This window comes from Protomyctophum parallelum (assembly GCF_964188405.1).
Source record: "Protomyctophum parallelum genome assembly, chromosome: 1".
Classification (NCBI taxonomy): domain Eukaryota; kingdom Metazoa; phylum Chordata; class Actinopteri; order Myctophiformes; family Myctophidae; genus Protomyctophum; species Protomyctophum parallelum.
In genome coordinates, this window is record NC_139697.1 from 72,142,806 (window position 1) to 72,168,914 (window position 26,109).

General features: G+C 44.1%; 1 protein-coding gene across 1 annotated transcript in view; it reads right to left on the reverse strand.

The window, feature by feature from the left end:
* The window catches only part of ubtd2 (ubiquitin domain containing 2), a 393,205-nt gene that overhangs the window by 4,387 nt on the left and 362,709 nt on the right, over positions 1 to 26,109 (reverse strand). The window contains exons 2-3 of the mRNA XM_083787720.1: positions 25,968 to 26,106; positions 21,144 to 21,380 (exon numbers count right to left, since the gene is read on the reverse strand). Of these exons, the coding sequence (XP_083643846.1) occupies positions 21,144 to 21,380; positions 25,968 to 26,037 (307 nt within the window). The 5' untranslated portion in view covers positions 26,038 to 26,106. The remainder of the gene's footprint in view (positions 1 to 21,143; positions 21,381 to 25,967; positions 26,107 to 26,109) is intronic.

Here is a 26,109-nt window from a genome sequence, read left to right on the forward strand (position 1 = left end):
TCAATAGTTATCCGCCTGACTGCACGGACTTGGTTGTTAAAATAAAATAAAACTGTTAATATGAATGAACATGTTTTCAGTTCGCATGGGCAGTGCGCATTGGACTGGAGATTATGAAAGAGTCGTAGCCATGACTTATATTTCTGAAAATGCTACTGCTCCCAAACAATCATTTTGGGCATGAAATGTTGAAGGATAAATGTAGATGTGATAATGATGTGCCGTGTTGGCTATGCCCAATGGGCCTACTGTACATTAGGCCTACTTCAGATTATGGTTCAAATATGATTTTCTTCTCTCATTTTTTTAATAACATTAACATCGAGGTGTCCAGTGTCAATGCCAAAGCAGTGGCATGCACTCTTCAATCTGTCGTCTCCTCTCCTGAAGTAACGGTGAACGGTCTGACTGCAGATAGGAGAGAGCCGTGCGCCCAGGCGCAACCTGGAGGCTCCAACTTGGAGACGCATGTCATCTTATCCTATATTTCGCCTATAGTCTACCATCGACGTCTGCGTCATGGCTAACAGCCTGAAATGCAGCAAGTCGTCTGAGCGTGTTGTGGTAAAATGGATGCGCTTTATTAAAAATAATGGAGTGGTTGCTAACATAGAAAATATTAATTTTCCTCAAATGATGCCATGCTCTCTGCTAGTCTGCGTTCCTGGAGGCTACTATACATACACACGGAACCAGTGCCAGACTTGGCACCTACTGTGGTAGTGGTACTGATAACGTGGAGACAGCCGTGCGCCCGGACGCAACTTGGAGTCTCCAAATTACGCGCAGCTGTCTCCAGTCTGGAACGTTCTGGAAAGTTCGTTCGACAATCAGTACCAGATTTGTCGATTCTGGCACCGATTGTGTGCAGGTAACCCCCCAGGGACACAGTCACGCAGACTACAGGAGAGAGCATCAAGATGGCATCATTTGATGAACGATTAATTTTTTCTGTTTGTAAATATCCGATTTTGTACAGCAAAAGCCATCCATACCACTGTAGGAAGGACATGAGATGGGCAACATTTAAGGCTATTGCCCATGAGATACACGAAGATGGTAAGTAGGCGAGATATAGCCTAACGTAGGATAAGATGACATGGGATGGGTAACAGCATAGGTTGGCACCATGCAAGGAAGGGTCTGCAGCACCCTATAGGCCTATATATAGGCAATTTGTTCCAAAATGTAAAAAAGGACATAAATGTGTTTACATTATTTGAACATGCTTAAATAAGACTATAAGGTCTAGTAATGCTAACATTTTGCTTCATGTGTGCTTCGGAAATGCGCACCAGGAGCGCACTAGCCTATTAGGCATTGCACCGTGCGCTCTCCTCAGTGCGCTATTTCCGAACGCGTGTAACTGTGCAGATGCGATGTTGTGATTTAATCTTCATTTGATCTGACCCTTCACGTATTTTGTGGACATCTTCATGCCTCACGTATATAGGCTCTCGCTAATAAAGAGGCCGGGTCTCAAATTAGTTCGTCGTCTCAATTTCTCAAATATATTCAGAAGGAAATTAAAACTGTATTCAAGTGCATTCCCTATACGGTTGAGCCACACACGGCTTTTCAAAGCGCGCGCGCGTACACGTGCCCCACGCATCCAGTTAATATGTGCTGTGCGCGTATGCGGGGCTCGCGTGTGCGCGCAAACGCGAGCTGAAAAGCCTGGTGTAGCTCGGCCGCAGGCACGTGCGTCACGCGTACTCTGCGTAAAGTTCGGGCGTAATTTCTACAAATCCTCTATATAAATTCATTTTCCCAATAAACAATACCTTGAAGGATGTAAGATGATGCAGCATTGAGGCTATATGTCTAAATCATGGACGTATATTACTTAATGTCATTTTCCAAATACTTCTACATTTTGGACAAAATAGCCTATTTATGATCGAGGTGCCCACTCTGCTTGTATTCCTGTCGATACGTGTATCATACTGTGATTATACACTGCACACACAAGAAGTGGTACAAGCCTACTTGATTTTATCATGTAAAAAAATATGAAGGAGATACTTGTTGTAGGGATCAGGCACCATACAGTACTCATACAGTAGACTCCACTGTATGATGAGTAAAGTACAGTAAACACAGACCTCTGCAGTGTATTGCCTTGGGCAACAATTTGAATAGGACAGAATACAAACCATGTTGATTGAGTGAATCATTCTTTAACGTTTTGATAGGCCTATAGTACATATCTACCAAATGGACAAAAAAACTATTTTCCTGGGTGTCCCTTTGGATTTGTGCTATGCTTCATTTCCGTGTCTTGCATACTCAGCACAAAAGTGCTTCGATAGGTGGACAGGCCTCCGGAACCAGTACACCAGGACAAGGCGGGCGTTGAGAACCCCCAAAAGTGGCAGCGAAGGGAGGGACACGCACAAATGGCCACTATACGACATCATGTCGTTTCTGGAGCCCCATGTCACGGAGAGAGAAACATCCTCCAATTTCCCACCTCCAAATGGTAAGAGAAATATTTGTTATGACCGTTTTGAGTCAGCACACAACAGGCCAAAGTTTTACAATATATCTTTCAACCTTTATAGACAGCAATCAGCAGCACGGCAGCCAGGACTCCCAGGAGCCATTCTATGCTGGAAATGCAGGTAATAAATAATAATAGTACACATGACTCGTGACGGTTTCCAAATTCAACACCAACCCTTAAATAATTGTACACAATAAATATGTTTGGAACCTTTCTCAGATGAAACGCATCAGCAGCACTATGCAGCAGGTCCTAGCCACTTATTTGCTGACGGTGGTAAGAAGCATATATCACTCATGACTGTTTCCAAATTCAACACCAATCCTTAAAGAATTGTACACAATAAATATGTTTGGAACTTTTCTCAGATGGAATGCAGCATCAGCAGCACTATCCCGGTCACAGCCACCACCTCTTCCCTGACAGTGGTGAGACGCATATTACTCATGACTGTTAACAAATGCAAAACTTAACACATATTTAGAGCCTTTTTTCCTTTTTGTAATTTACTTTTATTTGGGAAAAGAACAGATAAATGCTTGTCACATTACAGTGTTTTGCTTTTCTATTTGCTCCTCTGCTACATTATTTGTCCTATTTGTACATACGATAAAGTATCTGCATGTTTTTCAATGGTCCCCATTTTTGTGTGTGCAAAAACACAACAAATGCACTGCCAAAAAATAAAATGAAATATCACTCTACACCAGGGCTGCAAAAAAGGTAGATCGCAATCTCACAGCAGATCACAAAGGCTGTTCAGGTAGACGACATGGCATGCCCCTAAAAATATATCATTTAAATATGGAGAAATAGATGTTTTGGCAACTGCTACTTGAAGGTGTCTTGATTGATTTACATCAAAAAGCTAAGTAGGTTCAAACTCACATTCCAAAACTGTTTTCAAGAGTGTTGCTGTTGCACCAATTCCATCTTCCCCCACTATTGTCTATATCAGGGGTGCCCACACTTTAACTTGAGAGCTACTTTCAAAATGACAAGCTCAACAAGATCTACCCGCTGAAAAAAAGAATAGTATACCATTGCTGAAAATAGTTTAAATATGGAATAGCAGAGCTGGCGTTACAAATACACTTGGAATTGGAAATAGAGGGGGATAAATGGAATATGTAGGGTTTGTTGTATTTAATCTGTAATGCTACTGACATTTGTGCACAGCAACACTCTTTAAAACAAAATAGTGGGTTTGAGCTGACAGGCCCTTTTTGATGTCAATCAATCAAGTCCCCTTAATTCAAGTGGCAGATTCCAGAAATATTTTTGAACTTTTCTTAATACTTTTTAGTGGCATGTCATGTGATCTACCTGCACAGCCCTTGTGATCTACTGGGCACCCCTGGTCTACATGTAATGCCAGCATCGCTATTCCAGAAACCCCTCATGAAAAATGTTAAAACTAAATTATTTATATAGTTATATACTATTGTGGGGATAATATTTATATAATATAAATATGTATAACTTCTCTAATATATAGAAGTATATAGAATATAGATAATTATTTTGAGGTGGGTAGATATCGTTGAGCAGGTCATTTTGAAGTCAAATCCAAAAAGTGTGGGCACCGTTGCTCTACACAGACATTCACCATGTGGTTGTGAATTTGACTGAACACAGTTCTATCAAAAAGATTAGCATCCCCTCATCTCTAACATCCAGAGCCTTGGTTTTTCTTTTCTGAGCTGGAGAATTTAAAGATTGTCTACCAAGATGTTTATCAAATTTGTCGCACACCTTTCGTTAACATGCAATGTATTGTGAACTTGCATTTCCAGAAGACCTTTGTAAAGTCATGAGAGAATCCTAGGATGATTCTAGTTCTAAGCATCTGTACACTTTTAATAGTGCTGATTTTACCTTATCTATGATGACATTTCTGGAAATGTGTTGTATTTCATGTATTTGTTTTTCTTTTGAATCTTGGGAATTCTGAACCTCTATTTTCTTTCCCATTTGTTAATAGACAGAAGTCTCCCTCCTTATCAGGTGCCCAGCTCGCCGTTTCCTGCTGAAAGAGGTAATATATATGCATGTTAATCATAACCGTTTACAAACACAACACCAATCCAAACCATACAGGTGTACACAAATGATGTATGTTTGATTCTAACTTCATAGAAAGAAGTGTGCAGCTTCACCAAGTGCGCCAACCCTACATTGATGACAGTGGTAAGAGAATGATGTATATTAGTAATAAGATGACTAATTACAATTTCAATCAAGCCATAAAGCTCTATTCAATAACATGTTAACCCTTACTTTACAGATGCCACTCAGATTTCCCAATGGTCCAGGCAGGACATCTTTGCTGTTGCAGGGGGTAAAAGTAAGACATGCATATTAATCAGAACAAATGTTTACAAGAACAACAAATTCAATAAATGTTTGAACCTTGCTTCATAGAAGGAAGCCGGCAGAAGCTTTCTTATTCCTTCGGTGCTCTAAATGTTAAGACATAAAACCTTACTTTAGACCAATCAGGAGCATACAATTTCAGAGCCAACTCACGAACAACGTGGAGAGTCACCAGCAGCCGTGGAGGATGACCCAGAGTTCACAATTGACTTGGTGTACCTGAATGTACCAGGTAACATGTTGTGATAGTTATCCAAACTAAATTACACTTTGCTAGAATTTTAGGTTTTAGGGCTTACAAATCCAATAGAAAGGTGTACTGACATGTTTGCAACATTACCTAATAGAAGACGAGCCCAGCCAGACCCAGTCTCTGCTGTCAGCGCCAGCCTGCAGGGAGCGAGGTCCACAGCCTGCTGAACGTGGTAAGATGTACAGACAAGACATTGACAATTAGAAATGCAACAAAAGAAAATCAAGCTCAATATCATATGATTAAACTTCTTCATAGTTGCCAGTCACACACCTGCTCGCAACAGCCAAGCAGCGGGGCCGAGTTGGTCAGCAGCAGACCAGAGACCCACAACCCCTGGACCTTGGTTTATGCAGTCCCCAGCTGGTGAAAGTGGTAAGGTGTAAAAGACAGTCATTCACATTTACAAATGCAACAAAAACAATTCAAGCACAATATCATATGATTAAACTTCTTCATAGTTGCCAGTCACACACCTGCTCGCACCAGCCAAGCAGCGGGGCCTAGTTGGTCAGCAGCAGACCAGAGACCCACAACCCCTGGACCCGGGTATATGCGGTCCCCAGCTGGTGAAAGTGGTAAGGTGTAAAAGACAGTCATTGACATTTACAAATGCAACAAAAACAATTCAAGCACAATATCATATTATGATTAAACTTTACTTCATAGCAGCCTTTTACACAAGACGACGAGGGAGGGGGTCCAGTCGGTCACCAGGCCACAGACTGCCAACCACGGTACCTGGGTACCAGGCAGGTCACCAGCCTGTGATGGACACAGCTGCTGAAAGTGGTAAGACATTCCAAATGAAACCATTTCCATTTAAGAATCTAACCCAAAAGCAATTCAAGGTCTATATCATATTGTGATTCAAACTTACTTCATAGAAGTCAGTCACACCAGCCACACTGCCACCAGCTGTGCAACAGCCAAAGGCAGAGGCAGGGGCAGAGGAAGAGGCAGAGGCAGAGGCAGAGGCAGAGGAGGGTCGGCCAACCAGCAGTGGTCCAGTCATCTGACTGGACCACAGGCTTCTGCAGGGTCAGCCAGTCAGATGACCGGACTGGTCACCAGTCAGATGACTGGACCACAGACCTCTGCTGTGGTTGAGCAGAGGCCTGTGCTGCCATCGGCTAGTGGAAATGGTAAGATCTTTAGACAACTCATTGGGATTTGCAAGTCAAACACCAAAAAATACAAGCTCTATATAATGCTATTAAATCTTACTTCATATCAGGCAGTCACACCTACAGGCACTGGGACCCTGCCACCAGGAGCCATCAGGCCAGACCACCAGCCTCTGTTGGTCAGACATCACAGGATGAAAGTGGTAAGATACAGAAAAGTCATAAACATGTGTACAAAGCAAAGACAAAAACAACTCAACCCCAATGTAATATTTGATTTAAACTTTGTGTGACTATAGTCAGATTTGACATGATGGTTGTGTAATACAATAAAAAATCAATTTCAGGTCAATGTAATACATGGTTGAACCTTTGTTGAATAGGATCCAGTCAGCAGCAGCAGACGGCCTCTGGGTCTGGGCAGGGTGCAGGCCCTGCAGGGTTAGAGCAGCCCAACGCCTTTGAACGGGATGTCCTGCACCAGCTCCGAGATGGCAACCATGACCTGCAACCCGACACACACCACTTCATATATTTCATCGGCCATGAAATGGACAAGTTGACGCCATTGGCAAAAAACAAACTCCGCCTGGCAATTCACCAGGCACTGGCGGACGCACAAAACAGCGACCAACGCCAGCCAACGCCAACGCCATGCAATTCAATTGCAGGAAATGGGGGGGAAGACATGCAGTAAAGGCCGTCAGGATCGGGAGTCGAGCCCGCGGCACACTGCCAGACTGGATTACCAGCCAAGGTGCCTGGACCGCTGAGCCACGGCCCAGGCATGACTTATGATTTTTTATGACAATTCTTTTTTTTTTATGTACTTACTTACTTACGCCTGAGACCCTACTGGGGTATAGGCCGTCGACAAGGATCCTCCAGAGTTCTCGGTCACTGGCATCTTTCTCCATCTGCGACCAGGTGCATCCCATGCCTCTTTGTGTCTGCCTGGAGATCCCGCCGCCAGCTGTTTTTGGGCCGGCCTCTGCTTCTCTTTCCCTGAGGGTTCCAAGTCAGCGCCTGTCTGGTGGTGTTCGATACTGGTTTGCGCAGTGTGCCCGATCCATCTCCATCTTCTTTGTCCAATTTCTTCTGTTGCAGGGAGTTGTTTAGTTTTCATCCAGAGATCATTGTTGCTTATTTTGTCCGGCCAGTGAATTTTTAGGATTCTCCTCAGACATTTGTTTATGAATGTTTGCACTTTGCTTATTGTGGTCTTTGTAATTCTCCATGTCTCTGCCCCATAGAGCAGGACAGATTTAACATTGGAGTTGAATATTCTGATTTTTGTTTTTTGTTGTATCTCCCTAGAGCGCCAGATGTTCTTTAGAATTATAAAAGCTGTTCTTGCCTTGCCTATTCTTGCCTTTACGGCTGCATCCGTACCACCCTGGTGGCTGATAGTACTTCCCAGGTAGGTGAAGGACTCTACCTCTCCTATCGTGGTGTCGCCTAGTGTGAGTGGTTCGGTACTGGTCGTATTTATCCTCATGTTCTTGGTTTTTCCTTGATGTATGTTAAGTCCTAATTGTGAGGAAGTCTCTGCAAGTGTTTTGGTCTTGTCTTGCATCTGATGGTGGGTATGTGACAGTAGTGCCAGGTCGTCTGCAAAATCTAAGTCATCCAGCTGTGTCCATAGTGTCCACCTGATTCCATTCTTCCTGTTTTCAGTTTTTTTTTTAATGTAGGCTATGAAATATATTATTTTATGTGGAAATGTAATTCTTATGACGTTTTTTTTTCGTCATGAAATAAAAAGCGGCAGAGGGGTGGCTAGACTGACTGGTTTACAAGTGTGTGTGTGTGTGTGTGTGTGTGTGTGTGTGTGTGTGGTTACTCCCTCTGTCCGTAGCCTGAAATGCCTGCCTTTTCCTTTTCTTTAATGAGCCTATAAGTGACTATTATATGTACTCACTGTTTTTCATCACAGATATTTGATAATATCCAAAAACAAAACAACCTTCTGTTGTAGTTTGTCAGTGAAATAATCTTCCACAGGAATAGCCTATTCTGTCAATAGATCCATGGCCTGACCATGTCTCATTTGCATATTTGGTTACGTTTACAATGTCCTGTGGGGAACGCTATCCGGACCAAAAGAAATAAGCAACAATTAAGCATTTGGTCCCTCTCAGCAAATTCTGTTTTGAATGTCCAAAAATTTGGTTGTTAGCAACCTAAGCTCAGCTTACACTATATTAAAGTCACACTTTGAAACAAATTAATAACTAAATAAGTCATGCGGAGTAGGTTGCAGGATACACTGCAGTTAAGTAATTCCAAATGTGTCGCATTTCAAAACTTTTAAAGGGTTACACAGCAGACGACTGAAAATCGAGCATTTTCTATAGCCGTTGCTGATCCATTCGTCCTAAATGACTTTGCATGAATGATTATGACATGTTTTTCAATGGCTATTTGTTAATGTTGTTGGGTCACATGAAAGTGAGCATTGTCTACGTACTTCACTATGGGAGACCATTTGCACCAAGTGTTACAATATCATGATTACCAAGTGACTCAGGAGGTGGAGTGGCCGTCTTGGAATTGGAAGGTTCCCCGTTCCATCCTCTTGCTGGCTGTTGTGTCACCTTTCTCTGATGAACGTACTCACTACGTGACAGCAGCGGTGAGGGGCTATGGTATGAGGAAGCTTTTGGAAATGGAGTGATAGACAATTCCAGTGCAAAGATATCTGTAAGAGAGGTACACAATCATCAATGTTAACAAGCATGGTTGATAATTATAGTTCAGGTGTACATGGATGGATTAGAGCAAAAATATAATGTCAGTGAAATAGTGTTGAAAGGAGCGTCCCATATGCTAGTGGCGTTTCCTACACAATGAACAATATTCACAATGATGATGTTTTAGTATCCTAAATAGTATTCCTGCTGTTCTACATTCTGCCAGCCAGACAAAGGCCTGTGAACCAATAGTTCAATCCACCTACTGTGTCAAGCATAGTAGGAGTGCCATACCAGGTTGATATTGTTTACAAATTCAGGACGGAAACCCCTTTTGGTGTTTTAAGCATTGTTATACTTTAGCTATTGAAAAATAGCAGATCTACAAGCTGATAACGAGGCACTTGGTGCTGTGCTACAAGCTTGTTGATTTGCTGTTTTTGAAAATTTGTGAAAATGTGGCGCAGATTTGGAACATATATTCTTCCAAAACAAACGTTTTTAACTCAAATGTTTGCTTCTGTGGGGTCCCTGGAACAACATATTTTGAGATGGGGGTCGGAGGCCAAATACATATAATTCTAGGGGTCGTTGATATGAAATAGTTTCAGGACCACTGACATAGAAACATAGGTTTTTCATGATTTAGAAAACATTTTGTAGAATCGAGCTGAAGTCTTAATGGGTTCATTTGCAAGGAGTGCACATATGACAGCACAGTATCACGGCATCTCACCGAGGCATGGCCAGCTTTATGGCCTGCAGGCTGGAGAAGGCTGTCTGGTACTGGGAGATCCACTGGTCCAGGTCAGAGTACCTGCACACATGTTCACACGTATTTTTATAATCTCTGGACATACAGTAGCATATCTGCAGTGGCTGGGGAGGTGGTATCCAACCACAGCAGTATAGACCGATTCCGTAGCGGGTCTCATGGTCGCAGCTTACGTATTTCCTGTAGGTGGACTCGACATAGCTGTGGGGTTTAAATCCTCACCAGGCGCACCTCTTCTACTATAGTGAACGGCAGAGTGACTGATGTTTAGTCTGCCTCAAACGTTACTCTTTTACCTCCTTTTTACTAACACTAACATTACAAATATGCCCAGAACATCGTGATGAACCTGTGTAGTTTATGGCTGCTCCAACAGTAGTGGCAACATAAAAAAGGAATGTCAAAATATCCACCGCAGTGGCTGAGACCAGAGCCATTGAGTAATGGTTGAGACCAGAGCCATTGAGTAATGGTTGAGACGAAGCAGTGAAATGTCCTGAAAGATACATAACGTTAGTCTTACCCAATACCCAATCTTTCTGTTTTATGAGCACAAGGTTGCTGTATTTTATACCTCTTACTAAGCATTTAAAGTATGAGGTATAAAGTACAGCAGCCTTGTGTTCATAAAACAGAAAGATTGGGTATTGGATAAGACTGACGTTATGTATGTTTCAGGACCTTTCACTGCTTCGTCTCAATGGCTCTGGTCTCAGCCACCGCGGTGGATATTTTGACATTCCGTTTTCTTTTTCTTTTTTATGTTGCCACTACTGTTGGAGCAGCCATAAACTACACAGGTTCATCACAATGTTCTGGGCATATTTGTAATGTTAGTGTTAGTAAAAAGGAGGTAAAAGAGTAACGTTTGAGGCAGACTAATCAGTCACTCTGCCGTTCACTATAGTAGAAGAGGTGCGCCTGGTGAGGGTTTAAACCCCGCAGCTATGTCGGCTCCGCCTACAGGAAATACGTAGGCTGCGACCATGAAACTGCTACGGAATCGGTCTATATCCAATCTTACTAACAGAGTTACACAGGCAGACACATAATTTCCTGACCTTTGCTCTAGAGATCAGGTGGTCTGGTCCCTCCAGGAAGGCCTCCTCTTTGAGCAGCTTGGCCTACATCTTATCCACTTGGCACAGCACTTCCTGCAGGGACAGGTACTCCTCCACTGACTCCTTCAACATTCTGCAGAGATAGGTGGACATGAATCAAAGACAGCAGATGTACATGTTTGCACTGAGCAATGACAGTGGGGAATCGGAGAATACAGATTATTACATGTTACTAATGCTTTAACAGGGACGTTACCTCGGATGATAGTGTATTTTGTAGCTGCACTAGGAATCCTTTGGTTTGTCAGCGTGACGTAGGTCAGCTGTGGAAGTAGGAGGAGTAGTGTGGAGCTCCTACATGTGTTACTTGCTCATGGGGACACTGCTCACTGTAGACTGATCATCAACTTCTCGTGTCAACTCAGCTGTGATGAGGGACTTTGGTATGAGGACGTTTTTGCAAATGTAGTGATATTATTTACCAGTGGCATGGTGTCTGGATAAGAGGAAGAGAAAAATCAATCACAATGTTCACACACAATCAGAAATGACATGTAACAACTTAGTTCAGGTATATATAAACTTAAAAAGCATGTGTATACTGATTTCAGTGATAAGACAGTATATGTCCAAGCTCAGTGTGTTTAATAATGTCAGTGGGGAGATTGATAATGCATATTACTACATGTTACTACTGCTTCACAGGGACATTTACCTGGGATCATAGTGTCATCTGTCACTGCATATATATTTCCATTGGCCAATCCTACGGTTCACTGCAGCATAACAGTCAGTGTGAGGGGGTGGTCAGGAGGTGTCTATGAACTCCACGTTTAAAGGCTTGAAGGCCATTGGCTGTGATGGAGTCAACTACATGCTCTGGTAGGCTGTTCCACCCACAGACAGCTGTGTGGAGAAAGGTTCTGTCCTGGGGGGGGGGGGGGGGGGGGGTGTCGGAGCTGTGCCATATAAGGTTGGTGTTTCGCCATCTGATTTGTGGTGGAGGGAGCATGTCCTGGAGGTCCCTAGGGCAGTGGGGGGGGGGCATTTTGTAAAGGACTGTAGCAGCAGCAATGTGTCTTCTGTGGCAGTGGCTGTCGATGGAGAGTGTTGTACTGGCAGTGTCCTCCTGGTCAACTCAAATTATTTTGAGAGCCTTCCTCTGAATATTTTCAAGTAGACTGAGATTTGTAGGTGGAGCACTCATCATGGAGTCATGGAGTGAGGCGTACTCCATGACACTGTGGACCTGTAGCTTGTAGACAGTTGCTTGTAACAGTGCTGTTAGCTTCTGACCGGGCCGGATGGAGATTTTGGTCTATTTGGTCTATTTTGTCTGCAGGATGTCCAGCTCATTAGTGGTGGTCATCCACTTTCAGGTGAAATAAGGGATGTCATGTGTACATTCACTTTCGGGAGGATACCTTTGCGTTTGCATCACATGGGGAGACGGGCACACAGACAGCCATTAAGCAGTCATTAACAGATGTGGGTCAGGATCCAGTCGCATAGAGTCCAAGGGCTCAATGCTGCTGCAGCCTTCAGATCCTCATTCCCAGCTGTTGTGATGCTCCTGGAATGTCAGCATGTGTCTGGTCCTCCGTAGAGGTGTTGGATCGCACTTCGTCTGGAACCTCCCCCTTGAGCTGTCCGCCATGGGTGACCCTACCAGGAGCAAAGCTCCCGACGGCATAGCTCTCGGGTTCATTGGAACTCACAAGCTTCTCCACCACTACAAGGTGACGATCCAAGGAGAAGACAAATTAAATGGAGAAGAAAATGGAACCTCCCCTTTGACCTTACCGCCATGGGTGACCCTGGACGGCATCGCTCTCAGGTTCATTGGAACTCACAATCTTCAAACTAAAAAGGACAAAAAAGAAGAAAATGGAACCTCCCCTTTGACCTTACCGCCATGGGTGACCCTGGACGGCATCGCTCTCAGGTTCATTGGAACTCAGAGGGCTGTATTTTGTGTGTCTTAAGTACCAGGTCTTATTCCCTAACTTGAGTAAACTAAAGACCTGGAGGCGTGATCAATGCTCTCTGGCCACTCGGAATAGCCAAATGGCATTGATCACGCCTCCAGGTCTTTAGTTTACTCGAGTTAGGGAATAAGACCTGGTACTACACTGGTAAGACACGCAAAATACAGGCCATAATCTTCTAACTAAAAAAAGAATAATAAAGACACAGGGGATTACAAATGGCGCTCTTGCCACGGCACCGCACCGGCTGGAGAGTTAAAGTACTCCCTGAAAGTGTTTTGCACTTGGAGACCATCAAAGTTCCTCCTGACTGCTGCCCCTGCAGCATGTGAAGGCTCCACTGGAGGCATGTGGGCTGCGTCCTGCTGGCCCCATTTGACGAAGTTGTGGAGGACGGTGGTAGCCTTCACAACCTTCTCAGCGTGGTCAGGGTTGAGCTCGATGACTCCGTGGAACACTCTGAACTTTGTCACCAGCACACCAAAGGCACTCTCCACAACATGCCGTGCGCGGGACAGCCGGTAATTGTAAACACGGTGGGTGTCCGTGCGGAGCGACTGACGCGTGTATGGGCGAAGCAGGTTCTGGCGCAGAGGGAAAGCCAAATCCGCCACAAACGCGTACGGAAGTGGCCCCAGGTGCTCAGCATTTTGGAGCGGGGCATCATCGGGAAGGTCCAGTGTACCCCTCGTCAGAGCCCGCCCAAAATGAGACACTGCAAGTACTCCACCGTCACTGCCACCCCCATACGCACCTACGTCGACCACACGGAACAAGCCAAGAGCATCCACCACAGCCAGCAGGACAATTGAAAAGTGCCCTTTGTAGTTGTGGAAGAGCGATCCTGATCTGTCGGGTGCCTTGATGGCAATGTGTTTGCCATCTATGGCACCCACACAGTGAGGAAAGTGCCACTTCTCACCAAATACATCGGATATAGCCTTCCAATCATCCTTCTTTGGCACAGGCATGAAGTCCTCAGCCATGGTGTTCCAGATGGCAGCTGCCACAGTGGGCACAATGCCAACCACAGTGGAGCGGCCAACACGGAAACTGCTGGAGATGGCCAGGTAATTGTGACCAGTGGTAAGATACCTGTAAAATAGGTAGAGACAATAATCACAACGTTAACACACAATCTGAACTGACATGTTCAAGTTCAAGTGATGTTGATAAGATAATGTTAGCTCTGCATTATTAATATTACAGAACCTCAGCATCCATATATACCGGATCTATAATCATAATGGCATTGCTTTAATAGTGGCTCTGGAGAACAATGGCATGGCTGAATGATGAAATCATTTGTTCAAAAGTAGCCCACAGCAACTATTGAGTGCACAAATTAACATCCTTTTCAGATGGTCGACATTTCTGAATTAAAAAAGTTATATATATTAAAAAAAACAGTTTATACATAATGCATCTATAATATGACAGTTAAATTCTTCCCACGACATTCAAATGTTTAACCCATTTAGACCTAATATATATTCAAAGATTTGCGCCACATTTTTATGATTTTTCAAAAATAGCAGACCTACAAGCTCGTAGCACGCTATGAGCTTGTAGATCTGCTATTTTTCAATAGCTAAATTATAACAATGTTTAAAACACCAAAAGGGGTTCCCGCCCAAAATGGGTTAGACAGTGGAGCATCAGACAGTTTGAGAACATTTTGATCATAATAATTATGTATAGGTAACATCTTCGTCATGACCTGACAAAGATGTGCCCTATACTTGTTGTAATTTTTTACCTTCACCCTGTGTGTGCATTAAAAAGGGCTTGAACTGTCTGTGATGCTCCAGTGTCTTCCTTCCTATTCAAATGTTTAACTTTGGATTTAAACAGATCTTATATCAGAGTCTGCATACTATTTCAATAGTCCTGAGAATAAATGTAATTTGTCCCAAAGTGACAGTTTGTTTCAAAAAGCTTTATACCATGTTCTAACATAACGATGCAAAGTGACATAGCTCTGTTTGCAATATGCTGCACCTCCTCCAACTGCATATACTTCCCCCATTTTCTACTTTTTTTAGTGAATTGTGACACTTGCTTTGGCAATGTAAACGTTTGTTTTCTCATGCCAATGAATCTCCTTTGAATTGAAATTGGATTATGATCTGTATGACTGCTTTTACAGTGGTGGTTCTCAAAGTGAGAAGTGTGTTGCAAAATGTGTTAATATATATATATATATATATATATATATATCATGATTGTGATATCGTCCGAATCGGGGGGAAAAAACGCTACGAGTCCAGTGCGTCATGACGCACTGGACCAGGGGGTTCCCAACACATCTTTTCACATGGGGATCCTCTGCAGAAAATCATATTAATATGGAGTTTGACATGTTAAAGTGTAAGACCCGCTGATTTACAGTAGGTAACTATATAATCTATAAAAAGCCAGTTGAACAGAGCTGGGAAGTATTTGGTGCTCTCTCCACCTTGCATGACCCCCAAACGGTGTTCACTCTCCATTCCGACATGCTGCCACTCCGACATTGACTTCTAATTGTCGAAATGGTGGTATGCTCCATATTTGTAAACATCCCACCATTCCGACAGGGACCCGCGGCAGAAAAAGTCCCACCATTCCGACAGATCACTTTCACAACTATTTGGTTTAGATTTGAAAGTATAAGCAGCTTTTTTCAGTTATGTTTATTGCCTTTTTGGTTTATTGATTAATAATAATAATAATAATAATAATAATAATAATAATAATTGATTGATGTAATATATGACACTGACCATGATACTGACCATGACACTGACATGATACTGACTATATACTGACCATGTCACTGACATGATACTGACTATATACTGACCATGACACTGACCATGATACTGACATATTTACATTAAACTGACATGATACTGACCATGACACTGACATGATACTGACCATGATACTGACATGACACTGACATGATACTCACCATGATACTGACCATGATACTGACATGACACTGACATGATACTCACCATGACACTGCCATGATACTGACATGACACTGACATGATACTGACCATGATACTGACCATGATACTGACATGACACTGACATGATACTGACCATGATACTGACCATGATACTGACATGACACTGACATGATACTCACCATGATACTGACCATGATACTGACATGATGCTGACCATGATACTGACATGATACTGACCATGATACTGACCATGATACTGCCATGATACTGCCATGATACTGCCATGATGCTGACCATGACACTGACATGATACTGACATTATACTGACCATGATACTGACATGATGCTGACCATGACACTGTCATGATACTGACATTATACTGACCATGATACTGACATCATGTCAGTGTCATGTCAGTATCATGGTCAAACACCAGCAGCCTTTAGTAGACAACTATCCACTAAGCATATAGCCTATATAATATTATCTTTCATCCTCACATCCATTTACATTCCTGGTGCTGTTATGATTTCCAGCTTACAGTAACATATTTAAGTCTACCTGTCATTCCTTGCTGCACAGTGCACACGTTAGCTGATTGGCGAGTTTTCGAGCTAACGATGCATTTACTAGGTGGGTAATCAACAAAATGAACGTAACATAGTTACTGTACCGTAAACAGATAGCAAGACGTTCAGCGGGAGGTATCGCTTCCCTGTAGAAAGTGTCTTGCTTCTGAATGTCTGGAGTCACCCTCGCCAGCAGGAAATCGAACTGTTGGATAGACATTCTAAATTCCTGGTGGAAACGGGTTTCATCCCGACGTAGCTCCCAATAAAGCTGGTGACCGTCACCGAGCCGTTTCCGAACTTGAAAGATCGGATCGACCCACACTCGCCGCCTCCTACGGACCGGAGGGGCCATTTGAATCTCCCTCGCTCGCATTCTCTCCTCCTCCTCCAGCCTCAATCTCCTGGCGACAAGCTCTCTCTGGCGCGTCTCCCTCTCCCTCTTTCTCCTCGCCACCAAGATCGCCAGCACAAGAGCCCTCTTTCTCCTCCAAAAAACCATTTTGTCACCACAAACGAGTTGAAACAACACCAAGCTACTATAGCTACTGTGTCCCGCAGCTAACAGCGTAAGGACAACAGGCAACACGTGGATTTGTTTCCGCATGTCCTCGCACCGCCCACGCACCGCCCAGATTCCGCAAAGCATTGTGGTAAATTGATGCGACAAACGACAAGACAGAAAACATTGTTTTATCACACAACACACGTTGTCTGATAGGTGTGACTGCGGCCTCAGAGTTATTAGGTGTTGGTTATGCGTCACTGAAGTGAGTTCAGGTTGTTCATGATTGTATGTTGCATTTTGTTGGTTATTTGTGAAATGTAATTCTCCCCTGTTTGCCTTGAAACTGTAGAGAAAGTGTGTAATGCGATATGGCTATGTGCACTCATAGCCACTTTAGTATTCAGGAAAATGCAGACATTCTGCTGCAGTATTCATCTAACCTAAGAGAATGCTCATTGAATGCTACTTGGTGTATTGTTATAAGTTTGCTTGGTACTCTTTAATGTATTTATTGGTAGTTAGTACCCACCCACACCTTGAGTGCTACGTTTGTATTGGGCCTAATTGATTGATGTTAAATGTGATGTTGAGTTGTATGATAATTGTTTCTGTCCATTTTACAGTAAAAACGTGACGCCTCACTGTCTCCTTGCTCATATCCCAAAATGCTCATGTGTGCAATGGAACAATAAAGGCTTTTAACGGAACTCTACTACGCAACATGAAGCTGCAAAGATGCATTCGTTTGTCGCTGCTGCAAAAGCTACAAAAACGCTGTGCTGGTCTCAACTTCAGCTAGTATTTGCTGTAGCCCATATTTAAAGCATAAATGTTGTGCTGGCTATATCGGTGTGTTATCTGCAAACTACCAAGCTGCAGATTCATTTATTTCTATTTGTTTATTTGTTATTTTTATTTTATTTGTTTCCCTGGCACAAAAAAATCATCCCTGAATTTATTTATTACAACGTATTTCCCCCCCGACAGGCCGACAAAGCCTGGCCAAAAGCTGATCTAATAATAATATACCCAAAGCTGTTCAAAAGCTTATCGAATATCACAAACAAGGAATGGGGAAATGAGAGAACATGATGGTGGTCGGTAGAGAGTGAAAGTAGTGGGGAGGTCCATGGACATTATCACTCAAGCTCATTTACTCACTTTGACAATTAACTACTGTGACTCCGATTATACACGTAGACGAGAGGGGAAAAATTAAGATTTTTATGTCATAATGATGACATTCTCCTCGCAGTGATGTCTCTTCATCTTTAGGGGGGCTCCAAAATGGACTCCACGGCAAATGTCATTATTCATTTTCATTTGCCATTATTTTATGTAGACTGAGAGTACAGGCTATTGGAGCAGCGTCATCATCATTTTTCGGCTGCGGTCGAGAATCGAGATCATGGATTCCACAATGCTACGCCAGACTTCCTGGTCCTTCATTGCCACCCCCAGTTCCTGTCTACTGAAGCACCGGTCCTTCATTGCCACCCCCAGTTCCTGTCTACTGAAGCACCGGTCCTTCATTGCCACCCCCAGTTCCTGCCTACTGAAGCATGTGTCCCTAGCGATGACATCAGGGAACGACAGTTTTCTACCTCTGGGCCGCCCTGAGGCAGGACTCCAGAGAAGAAGGGAAGATACAGTATAACCTCATTGTCAGCTCTGTAGCAGTGGCTGGCAAACTGTGCTCTTCTGGATCGGACCAGTGAAGAAACACAGGGAAGGTTGCCGTATATTAGATTAGTCGATGGGTGGCTCTTCCAAGACAGATTTTGTGCCCTCTCATTAGAAGGCGGGTGTACCGTCAACCGTGTAAGTGCCATCCAACCAATTCTCTTGTTTCTTCGAAAGTGAAGGAGCAGCGTATTAGACCACATCCTTCATGACACTGATTGTTGTTTTTTTTAAATGCTTAACCCATTTTGGACTGAGGCTGAATCTAAAGACACCTTCTAAATCCTGATCTAATTTGTCTGAAAAACTTCAAATATTTATATAGCAGCAGCCCAGAATGGAAATAATTCTTAAACGTGTCTCCCATGTACACCTCTCACCTAAAACTCAAGCTAAACAAAAATGAGGGCCCTGTTCAGCCTTAAACCCCTTGTCTGTTTAACACTTGTTAGTGTTAAATTAACACTCTGGATTTTACTGTGCAATGTGTAGTATATTGTCTTGCCCGTTTAAACTCTGTGAAGGAGGACGACATATTTGGATAGAACCTTTACATACAGAACAACTAATCCAGTCTACTGTGATGATCAAAAGTGTGTCCTGACAGTTGAATAACAATCAAATAAAATATATGAACATGAACTTTAGCCCTGTGGTCGCCAAATTACTTGAAATGGGGAGTTTTATCAGATATGACGTCTTGCCGCGTCGACCAAATGTCAAGTAATTTAAAAAAAACAATAGTTCACAAAGTTCCCCCTGCCACAGCCAAAACGTCTCACCTTACAGAGCAGCAGCAGACATGCATACAAGTCGGTGCACGCCATGCTTTATGACTGTTTGAAGAAGGCCAGAGGAGGCACTGGAGACAGACGGTAAGGTTACAGTAAAGTGAAAGTGGGATGAGTCAGCAACACGCATACACACACACACACACACACACACACACACACACACACACAGGAAGCCGCTCTGCTGATGATGTTGTGGTCAACATTAAAGTAACATGAATCCACAGGGTGTGATCTGGGGAGGTAGAGCGGCAATTACTGCCTCATTTGTTGTAGCTAAAGCAGCCGTTGTGCTGGAGATACTGCACAAGGCCGTCTTCTGTATATGTCACCGCTCAGAGCGATGCACACAAAGACAGACAGACAGGAGGGGAAAATAGCAGCCGAAATGGTCAGTCAAACCTGCCATGTTTCTACTAATACAACATGCCGTAGCTGTTGCTATGGCGCAATACCTCACTTCATCTTAACACCTTATCTTCCCTAACTTTCTCTGTCAGATTTAAAGTAGCCGAGTTAAGGATTTCATTATCATATCTACACAACACCACTGACACATTTCTTATCGATGTGTACTGTATGTTGCAGAAAAAGATAGCCTTCTGCTTAAGCAAGCACATCATTGACTGTGCTACTAGTGCAATAAGGAAAGTGGTGAGCATGATACTGTGCATCAATGCACATCTGACAACTTGCAGCAAAATGGCGTGCTGGCAAACAGCCATACGGTTGCTGTCTATCTCTAGGCCAACTGAAGTTAGAAAATCTTTACCATCTGACCGCTGGCTCACAGTGGCGAGAGGAAGATAAGCCTGAGAAGATGATAGTCACAGCTTGCAATCTTACAAATACTCCAACTAAACCCATAAAAAGCCTGTAAGCTTCCATTTTTACACTTTCAGAGGATTTTTACTGTGTAGGTGGATGACATCCAAGCCTATATCCATTACTGGACAGAGATCACATCCCATCCTGCCTATCAGCTTTCCTACTGTCTGCATAAAGGAACAAGAAGAGGGGGGGAAAAAGAGGTGGATGCTTTAGATAATAAATATCTAACGTCTACAAAAGGTGGTGTTACTGGAAGTCAAGTGTCAAGTCACATTCAGCAACTAGCACTTTTAAAACATTGTTGTACATGTACAGTATATGGTCCGCTGTTTCAAGGCAGCAATCATTTGAACAACATAGTAACGTGACAGCTGACTTCCGAGGGAGAGGGATGTCCCCTCAAATTATTGTACCCCCACCCCCCCTTGCAACAGGGGGTTGGACCCATTAAAATAGTGACACATTAAAATCGACCCCAAAAAACGGCACAATGGGTTGGGATTTCTGTCGGGATAGGGAGGATTGTAGATTTAGAACCAAAAAATTGAAAATGTCCGTGACTGTCCAAATGAATGGGTGGTTTGTGTTCAAGTGGCTCCAGATGAATCGCACTCATTCATTTAAGGGATCTTCTTCAACCACTCTCCTGTGAGCCAAGAAGGTACGTAGATTTAGTTGATATTTTCCCCTGTGATTACACAGTGCTATTGAAACTGAAATGTCACCCTTCATTTGCAGTGTAACTATTTGCCGCTGGAATAAGTGCGTAAAGTGTACTTGTAGTGTAAAGTGTACAGTAGTCTCCCTCTCACACGCTCACTGGGTGAAGCTGAAACTGAATTTTAACAAAAGGTAACAAAGGTCTCCCTCCCGTAATGACAATGAGCCGAGGATCAAACCGGGGACCTTCCGATTCCCAGATGGCCACTCCAACTACTGATCTACTTCCGTGTGTGTGTGTGTGTGTGTGTGTGTGTGTGTGTGTGTGTGTGTGTGTGTGTGTGCGTGCGTGCATGTGTACCGTGAGGCAGTGTGATGCTGGCGCCGTCCAGGATGGCCTGTGCCAGTTGGTGGTCGTTGCTCTCAAAGGCGCTGGCGGCAGCTCGCAGCGCATCCCAAATCTCCTTGCGGCCCTCAAACGCCGGCGCCGTGTCCCAGAACTCATCCCGCTTGCTGCGCAGCTGCCCCTCAGTCATGGGATAGTCACTCTTCCATTTAGGCCGCTCTCGCTTCAGGGGCTGGTTACGCCCAAGAGCAACTGGCAGAGAGGAGTGAGAAATAGTGGAAGGGAAGAGCACACAGAAATGACAAGAGAACGGGGGGATCATGGGAGAGGGGGAGGAGGAGGAGGACAAGGAGAGATAGGAGAGAAAGAGAACGGGGAGTCAGGCCTGATCTCAAAGAAAAAAGAAGCCTTGCCATCCAACAAAAGTATTGTAGGCCTAATATGACTACGTAAATCTTTTTTTTTTGTAACATTGGGCTCAATGGGATGCCCTCATAGAAAGCCCCTTTCAATAGGATGATGATAACGTGAAGATGAGCGGTGACATAGCTGTCCAACTGAAGAGCTTTACTCGGCAGTGTACTATTCCTCTAGCTACACAGAGACCAGGCAGAGGGGGTAGAATCTGGTGTTCCACGAAAGCAGTTAAAATATTTTATTCTAGAACCCCAGGTAGTAGGGTTAGAACTTGGCAGTATTACAGTACATAATATAGGACATATAACACAATATTACATTCTAAAACGCCAGGGTAAGAACATGGCAGTATCCCATCTGTTGCAGAATGGCTAGACAGAGACAACACCAATGTCTGGATCACCACTGAAAGGAGTGACAGGTACTGTATGCGTGAATGTCGTTTGCGTCCGAGCATAGGCATGGTAACGCCCCGGCTACCTGTGATTGGCCTACCGACACTGCCCGTCTTGACTGTCCTCCGAGGTGGATATAATGCTGGATAGTCAAATGCGAGGTTACTCTCCGAGTCTCCGTGGTGGGGAATACAAGTACGGTATGATACAAGAGAACTATAACTTTTATTTTTGTAGAAGAGGCAAACTAATATTGTTTATACCGTTTTGCTTTGATGGAATAATTGATTGAACATGCACTCCGTAATATGATTTGATTTGGGTGTATTCTAAAATAAAGTGTGTGTCGATTATTGTGTAATTTGTTTGTATTTGTAAACTTGAAACATTATTGTACTATAAAATGTCTATTTTCCCTTCATCTTTATCCTTTTTAGTGTAATAGTATTAGTATTAGTTAACTATAATTAGATCAATACACGATAATCAACACTAACACTTTATTTAGATTTTAGAACACCCAAATCATATTGGAGTGCATGTACAATCAATTATTCAATCAAGAAAACGGCATACACAATATTAGCTTGCCTCTTCTACAAAAATAAGACTTACAAGTTAGTTACAAGGCTGCATTCTCTATTATTTATTTCCACCACGGAGTAACCTCGCGTCTCGGAGGACAGTCAAGATGGGCAGTGTGTGAGCGTGTGTGCTACACAGAGAGGACAGCTGATTGTGGTGTTGAGTTACACCTGATCCCGTCACCCGTGTGACAGTTCTTCAATGACAGCCTCTAGCAGGTCTAGCTGGATGTGTTTTGGTCAATAGACTAATACACCGCTGGTCTGCTCTGCTCTACTGAATGTCGTGTCTATTAACTACTGTTCCTTTTCAACACTATTCATTCTTTGGCATTACTTTCGGCATGTCATGTCAGGTTACCTACACCTATCAAATACATTCAGATACTTTCCAACACTTGTGTGGATTCGAGGCCACAGCATTGTACAGGTTAAGCCATTGGACGCCCTGGCTGGGACTGGGTGTATGCACATGACGGTGACTGCCCATAAGTCCGACATTCCGTTAGTCCGACCTACATGGCCGGTTAAGACCGAGGTTAGAGTTAGGGTTTGGTATAGTGTTAGTAATTGGTCGGACTAAAAGGAGACCAGAAAGGCAGACTAGAGTTGTCCTACTACAACAACAGAGACATACTGTATACAATTTAAAGCAATCAGTGGATAAACAACAGAACCTCTGTTAGGGGGCTTTAGCTCCCTCTAGTGGAGGCTTAAGGCCTATTCATAGTCTGGATTTTCGGTGGTGAGGTGACCACCGCTGGTGGTGAGCTGACCACCGGAGCTGAAATAACGTTGAGCGGTGGTGAGTAAAAACAGGGAGAAGGGCTGGAGCGGTGGTTTGCTCTTCACCGCGGCTCGTGACGTCATGTTGTAGTTCGGTGGTCACCTAACCACCGAAAGTCCAGACTATGTATGAGCCTTTAGCCCCCATTCATGGTCTGGATTTTTGGTGGTGAGGTGACCACCGAACTACAACATGACGCCACGAGCCGCGGTGAAGAGCAAACCACCGCCACCGCCCCAGCCCTTCTCTCTGTTTTTACTCACCACCGCTCAACGTTATTTCAGCTCTGGTGGTCAGCTCACCACCGGAGCGGTGGTCACCTCACCACCGAAAATCCAGACTATGAATGAGCCTGTAAAGGCTCATACATAGTCTGGATTTACGGTGGTGGGGTGACCACCGAACTACAACATGACGTCACGAGCCGCGGTGAAGAGCAAACCACCGCCACCGCTCCAGCCCTTCTCTCTGTTTTTACTCACCACCGCTCAACGTTATTTCAGCTCCGGTGGTCAGCTCACCACCGGAGCGGTGGTCACCTCACCACCGAAAATCCAGACTATGAATAGGCCTTAAGGCTCATTCATAGTCTGGATTTTTGTTGAGCAGTGGTGTTGAACGTTGAGCGGTGGTGAGTAAAAACAGAGAGAAGGGCTGGGGCAGTGGTTTGCTATTTACCGCGGCTCGTGACGTCATGTTGTAGTTCGGTGGTCACCTCACCACCGAAAATCCAGACTGACAGAATGAGCCTTAAGGCCTATTCATAGTCTGGATTTTCGGTGGTAAGGTGACCACCGCTCCGGTGGTGAGCTGACCACCGGAGCTGAAATAACGTTGAGCGGTGGTGAGTAGAAACAGAGAGAAGGGCTGGAGCGGTGGCGGTGGTTTGCTCTTCACCGCGGCTCGTGACGTCATGTTGTAGTTCGGTGGTCACCTCACCACCGTAAATCCAGACTATGTATGAGCCTTTAAGCCCCCCCTTCAAACAAGCCAAATTGACTGACTTCTATGTAAACCAGAATCATGATGGGACCAAGATATTAAAGCTGAAAATGGACTATAGCATCTCCTAGCAAATGCATGCTATACAGTAGGGTTCACCAAACAATAATAAAAAATGATAGGCTACCTTAAATATGACACTGATCTATTCTAAACATATAAACGGTTAACAGACCACAGTGATAATTACATTTTAAATCAGCAACTCTTGCATTCCTTTGCTGTATGTGAAACTTGTTCTTTTTGCACAGTTGGCAGAAAGCTAGTTTATTGGATATATGGACCAAAATGTCCCTATTGGCATGTCTCCTCTAAACTTTAATTAATTACACCATTCAGCAATGTACCTCCATCTTTGATATGGCTTTATTGACTGAAAACACTTCATGTTTAAGAGGGGAGCATCGGAGAGAGCGAAGGTGCTCTTCTGTTGAAAATAGTGATATAAACGGTGACCTTTTCAGGATCTGTATTCCATTTTCTCTTTATATCGTTCATTAATATATATCTATTCTATCATCACGCGGGGGAATCCGGTAGGTTTGACCAGCCCAATTTGAAGATACCGTATGTTTGTCAGACACGGAGGGCTGCTAGCCCACCGTCCGTCCCCGTTGTGAAAGAACAAAGGCAGAGACCACGAACAACTCAGTTTATGTTTATATGAAGTGCTGAGCAGACAGTAGGTCCACATTGTGCAAGGCCCAGGGGGGAGACCGGGGACTAAAGGCCGTGCGTGTCTTCCTCGACGAGGGGACGGGCATGACATAAAAAGAGGAGACCACTAGGATTTGGGCCGAGGGTGCTGGAGACATTGGTGACCTATCAAATTCTGTGACCCCGGTCCGGTGGGTCGCTGTTTCGCAATTTCAGCCAAACTTGGACGACAACTATCAGGGACCAGGGTTAGGGTAGCTAGGCTATGCCGTTGCATTAGAGCTATGGATCAGAGCTAGCTATGCCCAGAGCCGTATAGACGGGGTTCACTTCATCGGGCCGGTCTAATGGCGGCTCTCCTACATAGACTTCTATTGAGCGTGGGGACAGCCAGCTGGGACAAGTCCTGGACCGGAAGAAGGCAAAAATGCATTGGACCCAGGCAACAGCCCAGCTTTAATGATCTTGACTTAAATCCCTTTATTTTAGATTGTTTTGTAGTAATAGTACAACATAAACATTACAGAGACTTTATTTGTCACTGTACAATACTTTAAAACAGTTGTCATGTTGCACACATGCTTAAAATAGCTCTTATTTGCGCCGCCCTCGTTGAAAACAATCTATTTCCAACTCCAGCTTGTACCAGTTCAAGGCTGCATGAACAGCACTCGAGCACTCGTTTTCTGCCCCCTAAATATCGCAACTTACTCTTCTATTATGACTCTGGCTAGCCTAAGCCTATGATATGACGTCTACAACAACAAACCCCCACAGGCCGGCCAGCGAGGCGATCCTCCCACCTCCGTGCTCCGTGTAAAGAGAAACGCGTGTGCATAATGCATTTCTTTGCCCCAGAGTACAACAACCCACAGCGACCTCTGGAGTAACATAATTCGATAGCTCACCGATTTCCGTCTAACAGCGCGCCGTACGAACCGTAAAACGCGAGAATCGCCGCGGTGAAGCGGGCGGTCCGCTCGGGGGGAACTCCTACCTCCAGTGCCGTCTGAGTTCTCGTTTAGGCTGCCAGAAGAGTCATGGTGGCTGCCGACACAGCCACCCATGGATGTTTCCAGCTGCACGGCCCCTAGCTTTAGCTAGCTACCCCCGGCCCACAGCAGCTGAGCTAGCCCCTC